The sequence below is a fragment of the Phaenicophaeus curvirostris genome, chromosome 13 (genome assembly GCF_032191515.1).
Source record: "Phaenicophaeus curvirostris isolate KB17595 chromosome 13, BPBGC_Pcur_1.0, whole genome shotgun sequence".
NCBI lineage: Eukaryota > Metazoa > Chordata > Aves > Cuculiformes > Cuculidae > Phaenicophaeus > Phaenicophaeus curvirostris.
In genome coordinates this window covers 1,703,954-1,717,207 of record NC_091404.1, presented here as the reverse complement: position 1 = coordinate 1,717,207, position 13,254 = coordinate 1,703,954, and the positions used below count along the sequence as shown (strand labels likewise).

At 54.5% G+C, this 13,254-nt stretch overlaps 1 protein-coding gene across 1 annotated transcript; it reads left to right on the top strand.

Annotated features, from left to right (window-relative positions):
• Positions 1-4,860: 4,860 nt before the first annotated feature.
• POU4F3 (POU class 4 homeobox 3) lies at positions 4,861-6,595 on the top strand. The gene is made up of 2 exons (XM_069867592.1): positions 4,861-5,024; positions 5,641-6,595. Exons 1-2 carry the CDS (start codon positions 4,905-4,907, stop codon positions 6,547-6,549), a joined length of 1,029 nt encoding a protein of 342 aa, XP_069723693.1. The 5' UTR covers positions 4,861-4,904; the 3' UTR covers positions 6,550-6,595.
• The last annotated feature ends 6,659 nt before the right edge of the window (positions 6,596-13,254 follow it).

Below are 13,254 nucleotides of genomic sequence, written 5' to 3'. Positions count from 1 at the left end.
GTGGAGCGTTGAAAGATTTTATTGGTTGGAGACTGGAAGCCAGATGGAGAAACTATGGGTCATCTTCAAAAAGCAACAGCGAGATGGTGTCTTGAGTGCAGACCTTGCTGGCTGGAGTCTGCAAGATTAGATTCCAGTGGGAATGACAAACAAGAGCATCTCTTGCACTGGCTGTGGATGTCACGATACTCACAATATCCCTGACCCCTTTTCCTAATTTTGTGGCCACAGCAGATGACCACAACCTCTGACCTTCACAGGGAGAAATGATGGCATGAAGAGCTTTCTGGCATTTCATTTCTATATAGGGATTTGTCACAGGAGGGAATCCCAAAGCCACCAGCCAGGCTGGGGTGGCAGCTCTTGGTTCCTCTGAGAGAGATTTCAAAGGATTCATTTCAGGAGGCTCTTTATTCAGTGGTTTTAATTGCTCTTAATCACAGAGATCCTGACTCTCCTCTCTTTTATCCTGAGTATAGTGAAATACCTCCTTCTTCACAGGAGTTACTGGCACGGGTGGATGGGAGAGGGGAGTCTAGACGATTGCCTTCATGGAGCGATTAGGAAGGAAGAGACTGCATTCAGATTGTTTAGTCTGGAGAAGAGGAGGCTGAGGGAGACCTCATCGCTCTGCAGCAACCTGAAAGAAGCCTGGAGTGAGGTGGGTGTTGTTTTTTTTCTCCCAAGTATCAAGTGATAGGATGAGAGGAAATGGCCTCAAGTTGCACCAGTGGAGGTTTGGAGTGGATATTGGGAAACATTTCTTCCCTGAGCGAGCGGTGAAGCCCTGGCAGAGGCTGCCCGTGTCAGTGGTGGAGTCTCCATCCCTCGAGGGATTCAAAAAACATGTAGTTATGGAACTTTAGGACATGGTTTAGCAGGCATAGTCTCAGGCTGGTCTGACAGTTGGTCTGAATGAGCTGAGAGGTCTTTTCCAACCTTAACAATTCTATACACATTGCAGGGCTGCCCCACGTACCTCAGGAAAGCCAGAGCTGAGCACCAACAATCACCCAAAGGTTTGGTCCCTTCCTTGCCGAGTCCATTGTCAAGATTCAGAAGCTGAAAGGGCTAAAGAGACAACCAGCACACCCTTGCTGTGAAGGTAGTCTAGACCTTAGTTATTATCACTGCTGGAGAAACCTTCCTTTTTCTTTGGTGTTTCACTTTGATTTTGCCCATCCTGGTTGTACAACATCATTTTTTCCCAAGGCAGGAGGAACCTGATAACCCTGCTAGGGCCAGCCCACAAATCCATGTAGGAGCTGGTAGGAGGACAGGTTCATCCATGGAATAGAGCTGGTGGCCCCCTGTGTCCCTACTTGTGCATGCACACCTGTCTGTGTTTCACTGTCGGTGCTTGCTGGGGGAGCATCTCTTGCTCAAAATGTTCATTGCCAAGATAAATCCAGCCGAGGGCAGGATACTCAGAGGTGCGATAAGGAGAGACTCAAAGAGTGGAGACTTGGCCATGTGGAAAAGAAGGTATGTTGAACTCTGTTACACAAGGGAGTGAAGGAGGGGGAATGCCATTTACTTCATCTGTTTCTTATCTAATTTTCCCAGGTGAGCACCCAAGAGCCAAACATAGGACTGGCCTGGGACTTCTCTTCTGCTGCTCCACCAGTTGTTTCAGTGGTTGCAAGTGTGAAAAATGAGATCAGAAATGGCTTCATACACTGGAAAATGTATTTCTGTCCTGCTTGCTGAGCTTGTTAGCCTTGTGCTGTCCTTGGGGTCTGAGTTCATTCAGGTCCTGAGCTTCCTGAGGTCGTGGAAAACCAGCTGCTGAGCCCTTCAAAGAGGAGTCACATGTCTGATTTCCCTCTGCTCCAGCTGACTCTTTGAGTGATGTGCGGAAGAGGAGCGTGCCCAGGTCTAATCCCTGAGTCCCCACATTCTGGGGCAGAGTCTGAAGCCAGGTCCTTGCAGCCAAACGCAGCATGGCACGAGGTGTGCTTCCTTGGGAAGAGTTAAATCCAGGGTTGGGAACTGAACTGCTCTCTCCAGCCTTCCTTCTCTGAGCTGCTGACATGCAGAGAGTGAGAAGAAAGGAGATTGAGGGGTTGCTGAGGAAAGCCTAGCGAAAGGAAGCAAGAAACACCCTGGCTGTCGTAAGAGAGTTAAGAGTCTTCTGAAAGGGAGAGAAACTACCTGGGACCCTGCAGAGGACCCAGGGAGGACAATTCCCCTTTGCAGTAATTCAGCCTGGGTCTCCATTGTACAGAAAGCTTCCAGGGAACCTCTCTTGCAGCGGCGCTTCTCTGCCTATCACCTGATGCTGCAATCTCTCCGCAAGCAGCAGAGAGGAGACCATGACTCAGAGAGCTGCGCCGATAGAAGGGGAAGAACCTTCAGAGCTCCTGCCTGCTCTTGCCTGGGGGTGTCAAACACGGAGCGTGTTGGCAGGTCACACTGCAGGGCCTGGCAGCCTCTGGCAGGTGTAGGATGCTTTAATGAGCAGAAAGATTTAATGAGCTCCACACCTGGACCATGGTGTGGAGAGACTGCCCAGTGAACTTCTCCCAGCTCTCACACCACTAGGAACAGGGCTCTCCTTACAGACCACAATGCTGACAAGGTTCTTCCCCGCAAAAGACCACTTAGGGGAGGTTCAGATTGGATATTAGGAAAAACTTCTTCACTGAAAGGGTTCTCAAGCGCTGGAACGGCTGCCCAGGGAGGTGGTTGACTCTCCATCTGTGGAGGGGCTTAAAAAACGGGGAGATGAAGTGCTTAGGGGTATGATTTCGTAGTGGACAGGTACAGTTTTACTTGATATCTCAAAGGTTTTTCCTACCTAGAGATTCTATGATTCCAGAGACAGGGTTTAGCTCCCACAGCCTCTCCTCCATCCCTCTGCACAAGCAACGTGCCACATAGGTCTAGTTTAGGGACCTCGCTGCTGCAGAAACATCACTGTTTGCTGGCCATTCCTGTAAGACACAAGGAAGAGGGTGATGGAGCACTGGAACAGCTGAGCCTGACAATATTCCAGAAGCATTTGGCCAAGTCCCTCAGCCCCACGGTGTGAACGTTGGGGTGTCCTGTGCAGGGCCAGGAGTTGGACTCGATGGTCCTTGTGGGTCCCTTCCAACTCAGGACATGCTACGACTCTATAAGACTGCGATGAGGTCTGGATTTTCTTTTCCTCATGACGCTTGCCAACCCTGTCTGGCCCAAGGTGCCCAGTAGGATCCCCATGAGCAGGAACTGGGTGGGCTTTGAGGTCCCTTCCAACCCAAACTATTCCAGGGTTCTATGATTCACGTCCCTTTTGGCAGGGCTGGGAGCAGTCAGAGCAGTCGGGGCAACCACGTAACCTCACCCTCGGTGACAGGATCTGAGCTCGGTGGCCAGAAGGGAGGAGAGGGAGGGAAAGACCATGAGCAACAGGCAGCCTGGGAATTTATTTGGATGGGTAAATCCAGAGGCAGAAAGACCATCAGTGATGAACTGGAGAGGGGAGGATGGAGAGATTAATGGCAGGAGGGTTTGAGTTATCAAACCAAGCAGCTTCAGAGAAACAGGACAAAAAGGAAGCTGGTGAAATTTTTCTGTATTTTATTGTTTTTTCTTACAGTTTTTAACCTAAGGTACTTTTTCTCTTTGGAGGGGTCGGGGGGCTCAGGGGTTGGGAAGGCTCGGGGCTGCTCTGCTCCCAAATCCTCCCAGAGCCACGGGCAGAGCTGGGCTGGGATTGGGCAGAGTTAGAGAGGAGATGGACAGGGATCGGGCAGGGACTGGGCAGCGATCAGGAGGGATCGGGCAGCGTTAAATGGAAACGGGCAGAGACCGGGAAGGAGCCAGGCAGGGACAGAGCAGAGCAGGACAGGGATCGGGCAGGGATCAGGTAGAGCAGGGCAGGGATGGGAATGGGATGAGGCAGGGATGGGGATGGGATGGGATGGGATGGGAATGGGACAGGGAAGGGATCAGGGATGGGGCAGGGATGGGAATGGGACAGGGAAGGGATCAGGGATGGGGCAGGGATGGGGATGGGATGAGGCAGGGATGGGCATGGGATGGGATGGGATGGGATGAGGCAGGGATGGGGAAGGGATGGGACAGGGATGGGGAAGGGATGGGGCAAGGATGGGACAGGGATGGGGCAGGGGTGAGGCAGGGATGAGGCAGGAGGATGAAGCTGCTGCTCGACTGTGGCTTGACCTCTGCCCTGACAACCGGCTGGGGAGAGGATGAGCCTTAGTTTTTGGGGTTACAACCTGCTGAGGTGGGGGGGGATAAGCCCCAGTTTGGGGGGTACAACCAGCTGGGGCGGGTGGGGAATGAGCCCCAGTTTGGAAATAAAACTGGCTGGGGGGTGGGTGGGGGTGAGCCATAGTTTGGGGGGTACAACCGGCAGAGGGGGGGATCATTCCCAATTTGGGGGGTACAACCTGCTGAGGGGAGGGTTGAGCCCTAGTTTTGAGGTTACAACTGGCTGGGGGTGGGGGGAGAATGAGCCCTAGTTTTGGGGGTACAACAGGCTGAGAGGGGGGATAAGTCCCAGTTTGTGGGGTACAACTGGCTGGGGGGGGAATAAGCCCCAATTTTGGGGGTGCAACCTGCTAAGGGAAGGGGGTGATCCCCAGTTTGGGGGGTACAACCGCCTGTGGGGAGGGGGTGAGCCCCAGTTTGGGGGTTACAACTTGCTGGGGGGTGGAATGAGCCCCAATTTGGGGGGTACAACCTGCTGAAGGGGGGGTGTGAGCTCAGTGCCCGGGGGCGGGCGGTGGGAGGTGCCTCCCCAGGCCCGTCCAATGGGGCTTGGGGGGCGGGGGGGCCGGGCTATAATGCCATTGATGCCGGGCGGCGGAGGAGACAGACAATACCGCGCCCCCCCGGAGCCGGGCAGCCCCTGCCCCGCTCCTTTCCTCCTCTCCTCCTCTCCTCTCCCCACCATGATGTCCATGAACAGCAAGCAGGCGTTCAGCATGCACCCCATCCTGCACGAACCCAAGTACCCGCACCTGCACTCCAGCTCCGACGCCATCCGCAGAGCCTGCCTGCCCGCCCCCCAGGTAAGATGCACCTGGACTGGGCTGGGGGGGAGGGCTCCCCGCGTCCCCCCCCGGCTGGTTTCGGGGGCTTCACACCCTGCGCTGCTCCCTCCTCGCTTCCCCGACGGCTGCCGTCGGGGATCACCTGTCCTGTAGCTTTGGGGGATGCTCTGGGAGGGGGTCTAGGGGTGCTGGGAGGCGGTTTAGGGGTGCTGGGAGGGGTTTTAGGGGGGATAGAAGAGGGTTGGGGGGGCTGTTCCTGCCTCCGAGGGGGTCTCACAGCGGGGAGAGGGGCTGGGGTAGCCAGGAAAGGGGCTGCCAGCTCCATCCTGGGGGAGCAGAAGCTCTGCGGGACCCCCGACAGCTCCATCCCTGCTCGCATTCTCCCATTTTCTGGGTGTGCTGGGGTCCCCGCTCGCAGATCTTCCAGTTTTGGGGAGGTCTTCCCCAGAGGGAAAGGTGGGTCCTGGGTGTCCTGCACTTCGCTGCTGCTCCTTTGGGCTTTTGGGGGGACGGGATGGATTCGGCTCATCTTCCCCGTCCGGGACCTCTGTAACACTGCTCTCCTCATAACCTTCTTTGGCTCTTTCGGTTTGTTCTCGCTCCCGCTTTATCTCCCTCTTCACCCCGTGTCCAGATCCAGGGTAATATCTTTGCGGGCTTTGACGAGACCTTGCTGCGAGGCGCCGAGGCTCTGGCTGCTGTGGATATCGTGTCGCAGAAAACTCACCCCTTCAAGCCAGATGCCACCTACCACACCATGAGCAGCGTGTCCTGCACTCCTACCTCGTCCTCCGTCCACCTGCACCACCCGTCCGTGCTGACCACCCACCATCCCCACCACCACCACCATCACCAGCCCTCGCAGGGCCTGGACGGCGAGCTCCTGGACCACCTCAACTCGGCTCTCCCGCTCGGAGGGGTGCCGGGGCCGGAGGTGGGCTCCACGCCTTCTCACCCTCACTCCCACATGTCGGCCATCAACCACATGGCCCACCACTCCCAACCCATGAACATGTCCCACCCCCACGGTCTCGCTTCCCACGCTGTCATCTCCGGCCCCGAGACGGAGACGGACCCCCGGGAGCTGGAGTCCTTCGCCGAGCGGTTCAAGCAACGGAGGATCAAGCTGGGGGTGACCCAAGCAGACGTGGGCTCCGCGTTGGCCAACCTGAAGATCCCCGGGGTCGGCTGCCTTAGCCAAAGCACAATCTGCAGGTTCGAGTCCCTCACCTTGTCCCACAACAACATGGTGGCCCTCAAGCCCATCCTAGAAGCCTGGTTGGAGGAGGCTGAGAGGGCCCAGAGGGAGAAAATGACCAAACCCGAGATCTACACGGCGGGCGACAAGAAGCGTAAGCGCACGTCCATCGCCGCCCCCGAGAAGCGCTCGCTGGAGGCTTATTTCGCCGTGCAGCCACGACCCTCTTCGGAGAAAATCGCCGCCATCGCCGAGAAGTTAGACTTGAAGAAGAACGTGGTGCGCGTCTGGTTTTGCAATCAGAGACAGAAGCAGAAAAGGATGAAATTTTCTGCCACCTACTGAAGAAAAGGGCTGGGAGGGCAGAGGAGGGGGATGCCTGACCCCCTTCCAGCTGAGGTCCTGGCCCCCAGCCCCTCCGAAACGGGAAAAGGTTTGGGGTTGTTGTTTGGGTTTTTTTCTGTTGTTGTTGTTTTATTTTGTTTAAAAAGAAAATGGGGGGGGAATAAAAAGGAAAAAAAAAAATCTAAAAAAAAAGGGAAACCTGCCCAAAGTGAAGCGAACAGTTTGGTGCCTGCTCCTCACCCCCTGGGCGAAGCGGCCTCACTGTTAGGACTGGTACAGACTGCTTTTGTAGATAAAACTGGAGAGAAAAAAAAGAAAAAAAGATGGAGAAAAAGGAAAAGGCAAAACGAGGGGGGAGTTTTGGGGTGCCCGGAGTCAGGGCAGCAGCAGCAGCAGGGTCTTTGTTGCAGCCCCTCGCCCCTTCCCAGTGTGGCTGGGAGCTGCGACACTGCTCTCAGTGCCCGCTCCTCTTCTTTTAATTATTTTAAAAAGAGAAAAAAAACCACCGTTAAAAAAGAAATAAGAAAGAAACGGAGCTTGGAGCCGCCCTCAATGGCTGTAAATGTGGGGGTGCCGGCCCGTGCCCCCACTCGCTGCCGGGGTCCCCCCTGCACACTCGCACACACACGCACTTGCATGGTTTTGTTTGCTCGCCCTATCGCATTTTTGCAATAATATTTCTGTTTCTACCTCATCGGCTAAATCAAAAAAGAAAAAAAAAATAGGGGGGAAAAAAGGATAACAAAAAAAAGGAGAAAATAAAATAAAGAGAAAATTAAAAAAGAGAAAATTAAAAAAGAGAAAATAAAAAAGGAGAAAATAAAAAAAAAGAGAGAAAAGAAAAAAAGAGAGAAAAGGGAAAAAAAAGAGAGAAAAGAAAAAAAAGAGAAAATAATTTTAAAAAAGGATAAAAAAAGGAGAAAAGAGTTAAAAAAAAAAAAAAAGAAAGAAAATTCCGGCACGTCCCTGGAGTCACGGTTTGTTCGGGGAAAATGGAGATTTCTTTTTGCTTTGGTTTCGCTCAAACTGTTCGATCCCCGAACGGTTTCACTGTTAAGGATCCTTCGCTTCGACAATCAAAGTCTTTTCGGGCTCGAGGAGCGGCGGGACCGGCCCGGGGCGGCGGGGGCGCGGCAGCCCCGGCCCCGTTCTTTGCGAGCAGAGAACTCTGCACTTTCTAAGGCAAGAATATTATTTTTTTTTTTGGCTGTTTTCCTTGCATATTTAATAGAGAACTTTGCCTCCGTTTCCTTTCCTTTTTTTTTTTTTTTTAATTTTAAATTAAACGATTATTTTTTTTCGTTTCGCTGTGTGTGTGCTGAATGAAATTCGGTGTCTGTGTACGCTGCAGCATTTCAAATAAATCATGCACGTTTTACCTCAGCCTCCCGGCCTCCTGGAGTTACTGGAGCCCCTTTCCCGGGAGGCGGCGAGCTCCAGCCCGGCGTCCCCCTCCTCTTCCGCGGGGAAAGCAACGAAATTCAACTAAAGGGACGGAAACGCATCTAAAGGGAAAGAAACTCAACGCGAGGCAACGAAAGGGAACGAAAACCGGGACGGAGCCGCGTTCCCCGAGCCGGGACGGAGCGAGGGGCGAGGGGCCCCGCGGGGCTGCGGCCGCGCTGGGGCTCAAGCGGGGTCCGGCGCGGAGTTTGTGGGTGTTTTCTCGCTTTCCCCGGCCAGGATTAACCCAGAACGGGCGTGTTTCGAAGCTCCACGTGTCTGTCCCGAGGTGGGATTCACTTTGGAGCCCGGACGGCCCCCCCCCGGGTTAAATTCGTTGAAGCGGACCCCGCACCGCCCGGCGCTGCCGCTAAACGATTGCGGGGCCGGGCGGCGCCTCTCGGGGCCCCCCGACGCTTTCCCGGGGGGACCCTCCAGGCAGCTCCCCGGCTCTGACCGGGATGCGACTTGAGACGGCTGGGAAAGGGATAATTTCCACTCCCGGCTCCGCAATTCCTTGAGTTTCCTCTCCCGCAGCTGCTCGCATGGAAACGGCTCCCAAACCGGAGGGAGAGGAGGACCCATCCCCTCCGATCCCGGGGGATGCGTGGAGAAAGGAGGGGGCTTGGTTTGTTTTTTGGTTATTTTTTGTTGTTTTATAACTTATTGGAAGCGGGGAAAAAAAAAAAAAAAAGAAATACCCAGCCGCAGGGAGCTGGAGGCGGAGGGGGAGGGAGTGAGGATGATGCGGGGCTGCATCCCGACGGCTGCGGGACGGAGCCGCTCCCGATCCCGCAGGTTTGATGGGGAAAAGGATAAATGAACCAAAAGAGAGGTGGTGGTGGAGAGGGCAGGTGCAGCCGTCGGAAGAGTCACTTCACCTGAGCGAGCGGGGTCAGCTCGGCGAGGGGGGACCCTGCGCGCCCCCCCCCCCGGGCTCGGACACCCCCGGCCACCCCGCTCTGTTTCCTGGGCGCTTGGCAAACCCCATCCCCGCCTTTGTTCTTCCGCTCCGCTCCTGTTTTTTCCACGAAGTGGAGAGCGCATTTTCATAAATAGACCTTGGCCAAGTGCTGGCGATGAAATTTTAATGAAGGCTGGATGCTGAGTGCTGCCCGGGGGGGCCTTGGAGAATCAGCTCCGCGCAGCATTAGCAGGGCCCTCTTCGCTCTCCCCCTCCTCTCCCTCGCAGACATCACACGCTCCACTCTGCTCCTCGCCTCCCCGTTCCCCCACCCTGGTCGCCCCCTTCTTCGAAGCCCGGACCCCCAAGTCCTGGCCGGGATGGGGGCGATGGGGCTGGGGTCTCCGCGTGGGGCTGGGGTCGGTGCCCGGGGCTGGCGGCTCGCAGATGCCGCTCTGCCCCCGCTCTTAAAAAGTTTGCGAAGGCGAGCGATGCAATATTTATCACCCGCGATCATAAAAAGGCGAGTCGGTATTTCCCAGGCACAAATGCAAAGCGCTCGGCTCAGGAGCCGGAGAGGCGCTGGGCAGCCCGGGGCTCCCCCACCAGTGGGGAGCAAAGCCCCCGCTCCTCGGACGCCACTGCCGGCCGCCAGGTAAGGGGGCATCCAGCCTGGGAGCAGAGCAAAGGATGGGACATCCCTGGGCAACGAGCAGCGGGAGCCATGGCCACCGAGCTCCAGTGGCTGGGAAGGGTGGGCAAGCGGCACTGGGAGCGGTGATGAGACCTGGCGAACTCATCACACCCAGGGGACCAGACGGGAGGCAGCCTGGGGCTTGATCCTGCTCCTGTTTCTGCTCCAGCAGTGCCCTCTGTGCCCAAGTCGGGCTTCGGGATGCACGGCATGGGGTGGTCTGCGAGGAGGTGGTCAGGGAGGCTGAACCACGCAGCCTGATTTCCTCACCAGGAAGGGAAACAAGGTGAGGAAGGATGTTGACAGCTGGGACCATTAGTGGTCCCATCTCTCCATCCACAAAGCTTGTAGCTCTAGTCCTCCTGCAGAGCTTTAAATGATATGAGGAATCGGCAAGGTGGTCACCTTTTGCATCCCACCTCCTGCTCCTGGATAGGCAGCTCCTGGGCACAGGTCAGGGAAAAGCTGCTGGTCCTTCCTGGCGGCAGGTGTGGGAGCCAGGACTGCCCAGGTACAGGTCCCAGCTGTGGTCCTGCGTCTCCATTTCTGTGTCCAGCTCCTGCTTTCCAAGGCATCATGGCTGGGGAAAGGTTGGTGGGAAGGGGTGGTGAGGGAGCCCACCCCAGAGGGTGCCGAGCTTCCCAGTTGTCCCCTTTCTGGGGCAGCACATGCAGGTGCCACCGCAAGCACTCCAGCTCAGGCTAGATACCTAAAGGGAACCCAAACACCTCTGAATTCAGCCTCTTTGAACAGGGTGAGGCTGAGGAAAACTCCAGGACAGGGACATCAGGTAGAACCCTGGAAGAAAGAAAAAAAAAAAAGACACAGAGGTGTCACAGGCACACACCCAGTGCCTGGAGTGCAAAGGACACCCCTGGACCGGGATCCTAGGGCCAAAATAGCATTAAATGAAAGGAATATTGATTGGACTGGACACTCAGCTCTCACCTTCTTTTCTCCCTTTGAGGTTTGATATCTGAACTCACCTCAAGATTTACCAAACCAGTCACTTTGGCAGCAGGTCCACCTCTAAGCATGCTCATCTACCACTGATGCTGGCCCAGAGCTGAGTGAGAAGATGATGGTCACCCTAGAGGACTTGGTTCCTAATCTGTCTTCAAGCTGGTGGAACGGATGGGGATGGGGTGGGCCAGACCTTCTCCCTTCCCACAACAGTCCAGCCAGCAGATGATTCATCCTGGGAACTCAAAAGCACCACACACAGTTAATTTACCAGGGATTTGAGCATTGATACAAATGCATTTGGGGCCCTCAAAGCGTGGGGTACAGCTGAGTGTAGACCTCTAGGTTCCCGCTGTGGTCAGTGGAGTGGGACCGAGGAGTCTACAGCGCAGTTCATCTCTTTGTAACATCGACTTCCGAAGCGGGGTAGGTGAATGGTACTATAAAGTCATCTTACTCACCTTAAAGACTATAAAGATGCTGAATGACCAGCTCAGATGGAGACATCGATAAATGGGGACATGACAGCTTAGCAGATATGAGTCCTAGTGCTGCAGAAGCTTTCTGAGGAAAGTTGCCCGCCAGTTCTGGGCTGCTGAAGCTCTCAGACATCACCCTGGGAGCTGGTGCATGATCCTGTACAAGGGTGTCTCCTGCAATACAGTGCTTACTTCCAAGCTCTTTAACTCCATATCACACTCTTTTATTTTTTTTCCCTGCTATAAAAGCCAAGACCCTCCAAGAATCTGGGTCTCCACGACCCTTAAGCATACAGATAAATGATCCAGGCCAGCGTGTCCATGCCACCGCTCACCAAAGTGTGCAGGGAGGTGTTTAAAGTTACCCACGCTCTGCTGAACTTGAACTCCAGGCAAAAGCAGGTGTGTTTGAAGAAACCTTGGGGGAAGCACTGTCCTCCTTTATGCTGTAGAGCAGAGTCATTTGGGATGGAGCATGGCTGTAACTCTGCACCCGATCCCTTCCACTGCACCTCCTTTCACAGGCACAGGGGCCGTGGTTCCTAAGCTACTGGGTGACAGCAAACGAGACCAGCACAGCTCTTGTGTTGGTATCGAATCACGCAGCCAAGGGGCTGATTTCCTCACCGGGAAGGGAAACAAGGCAAGGAAGGTTGTGGATAGCTGGGCTGTCTGGAGACCATTACTGGATCCCATCTCTCCATCCACAAAGCTTGTAGCTCTAGTCTTCGTGCAGAGCAGTAAAGGATGAGAGTGGTGAGGCACTAGAACAAGTTGCCCGGGGAAGTTGTGGCTGCCCCATCCCTGGAGGTGTTCAAGGCCAGGTTGGATGGGGATTGGAGCCCCTGATCCAGTGAGAGGTGTCCCTGCCCATGGCAGGGGGTGGAACTAGATGATCTTTAAGGTTCTTTCCAACCCAAACCATTCTATGAGTCTATGATGCTATGCTGGGAATCAGCAAGGTGGCCAGCACCATCATCCATCCCCAGTAATGGCAAAAGGCATTGCCTGATCCCAGAGGGATAACTCCAGACTAACAAGGGTGTTGCAACCAGGGATACATGATCCCCTTCATTCAAATATTGCTAGCACGTCACAGCTTTGCACTCAGCTTTGGGTCTGGAGGAGAGAAAACGCTCCATGTTCTTTAAAAGATTCCTGCCTTTGAAAGCCATAGAGGTAAAGGGTGCCCCTGCTGACGGACTCTCTTCTATTATTCTATGTGTTTTAGTGCAGTGCAGAGCAGATGTATTTTTAAAGAGGCCGGTGCTTGAAGTAGGCTCTATTCCACTACAGGGGAAAAAGGAGTAAAGCAGTAATTACAGGCTTCATAGGTGCCCGAGCAGGGAGGAGGACAGCCCGGCTGGAGGGGGAACCCAGCAAGAAGGCTTGCAATTACCCATCTTTGGAAATTGTTTGGGAAACAGAGCAGGGCATGGCATGGGGCAACCCCCATGGGTAACTGCGGGGTAGGGAAGCAAACAGGACAATTACCATAGAATCATAGAATGATTTGGGTTGGAAGGGACCTCAAATCCCACCCAGTTCCACCCCCTGCCATGGGCAGGGACACCTCCCACTGCAGCAGGGGCTCCAAGCCCCATCCAGCCTGGCCTTGAACCCCTCCAGGGATGGGGCAGCCACCCCTGCTCTGGGCAACCTGGGCCAGGGCCTCCCCACCCTCACACCAAAACATTTCTCCCCAAGATCTCATCTCAATCTCCCTTCTTTCAGCTGAAAACCATTCCCCTCATCCTCTCCCTGCACTCACGGAGCAAGAGCCCCTCCCTGGTTTTCCCGGAGCCCCTTTCAGGGTTGTTGTACATCAGTGAAAACACGCTCTGCGAAACACCCACCTACATTCATAGGTAGCAGGCACAGAACAGTTGAGTAAGAGTTTCTACAAACACACATGCTTTTTTTTTTTCTTGTGCAAAACAAACACCTTCCTTGTCTGGTGTAAATAAAACATCATTCTTAATTGACATTTTCATATTTCTCAGAAAGCTCTTCTCTTCCTATAGCTGCTGGAAATGTTGGTGAGATGCTGCAGATGAAATATAGATTTTAGCTCTGATCCCACCGTCCTCAGGATCCTAAAGTTTCTGCAGTCCCCTCTGAGTTTCCCTCCTCTCTGATCCACCCGGTGATCCAAAGCCAAATCCCACAGCCCTTCCTTAGAGCTTCTGGCTAAAACTGAGGGGCAGTTCCCATAGGGTTTT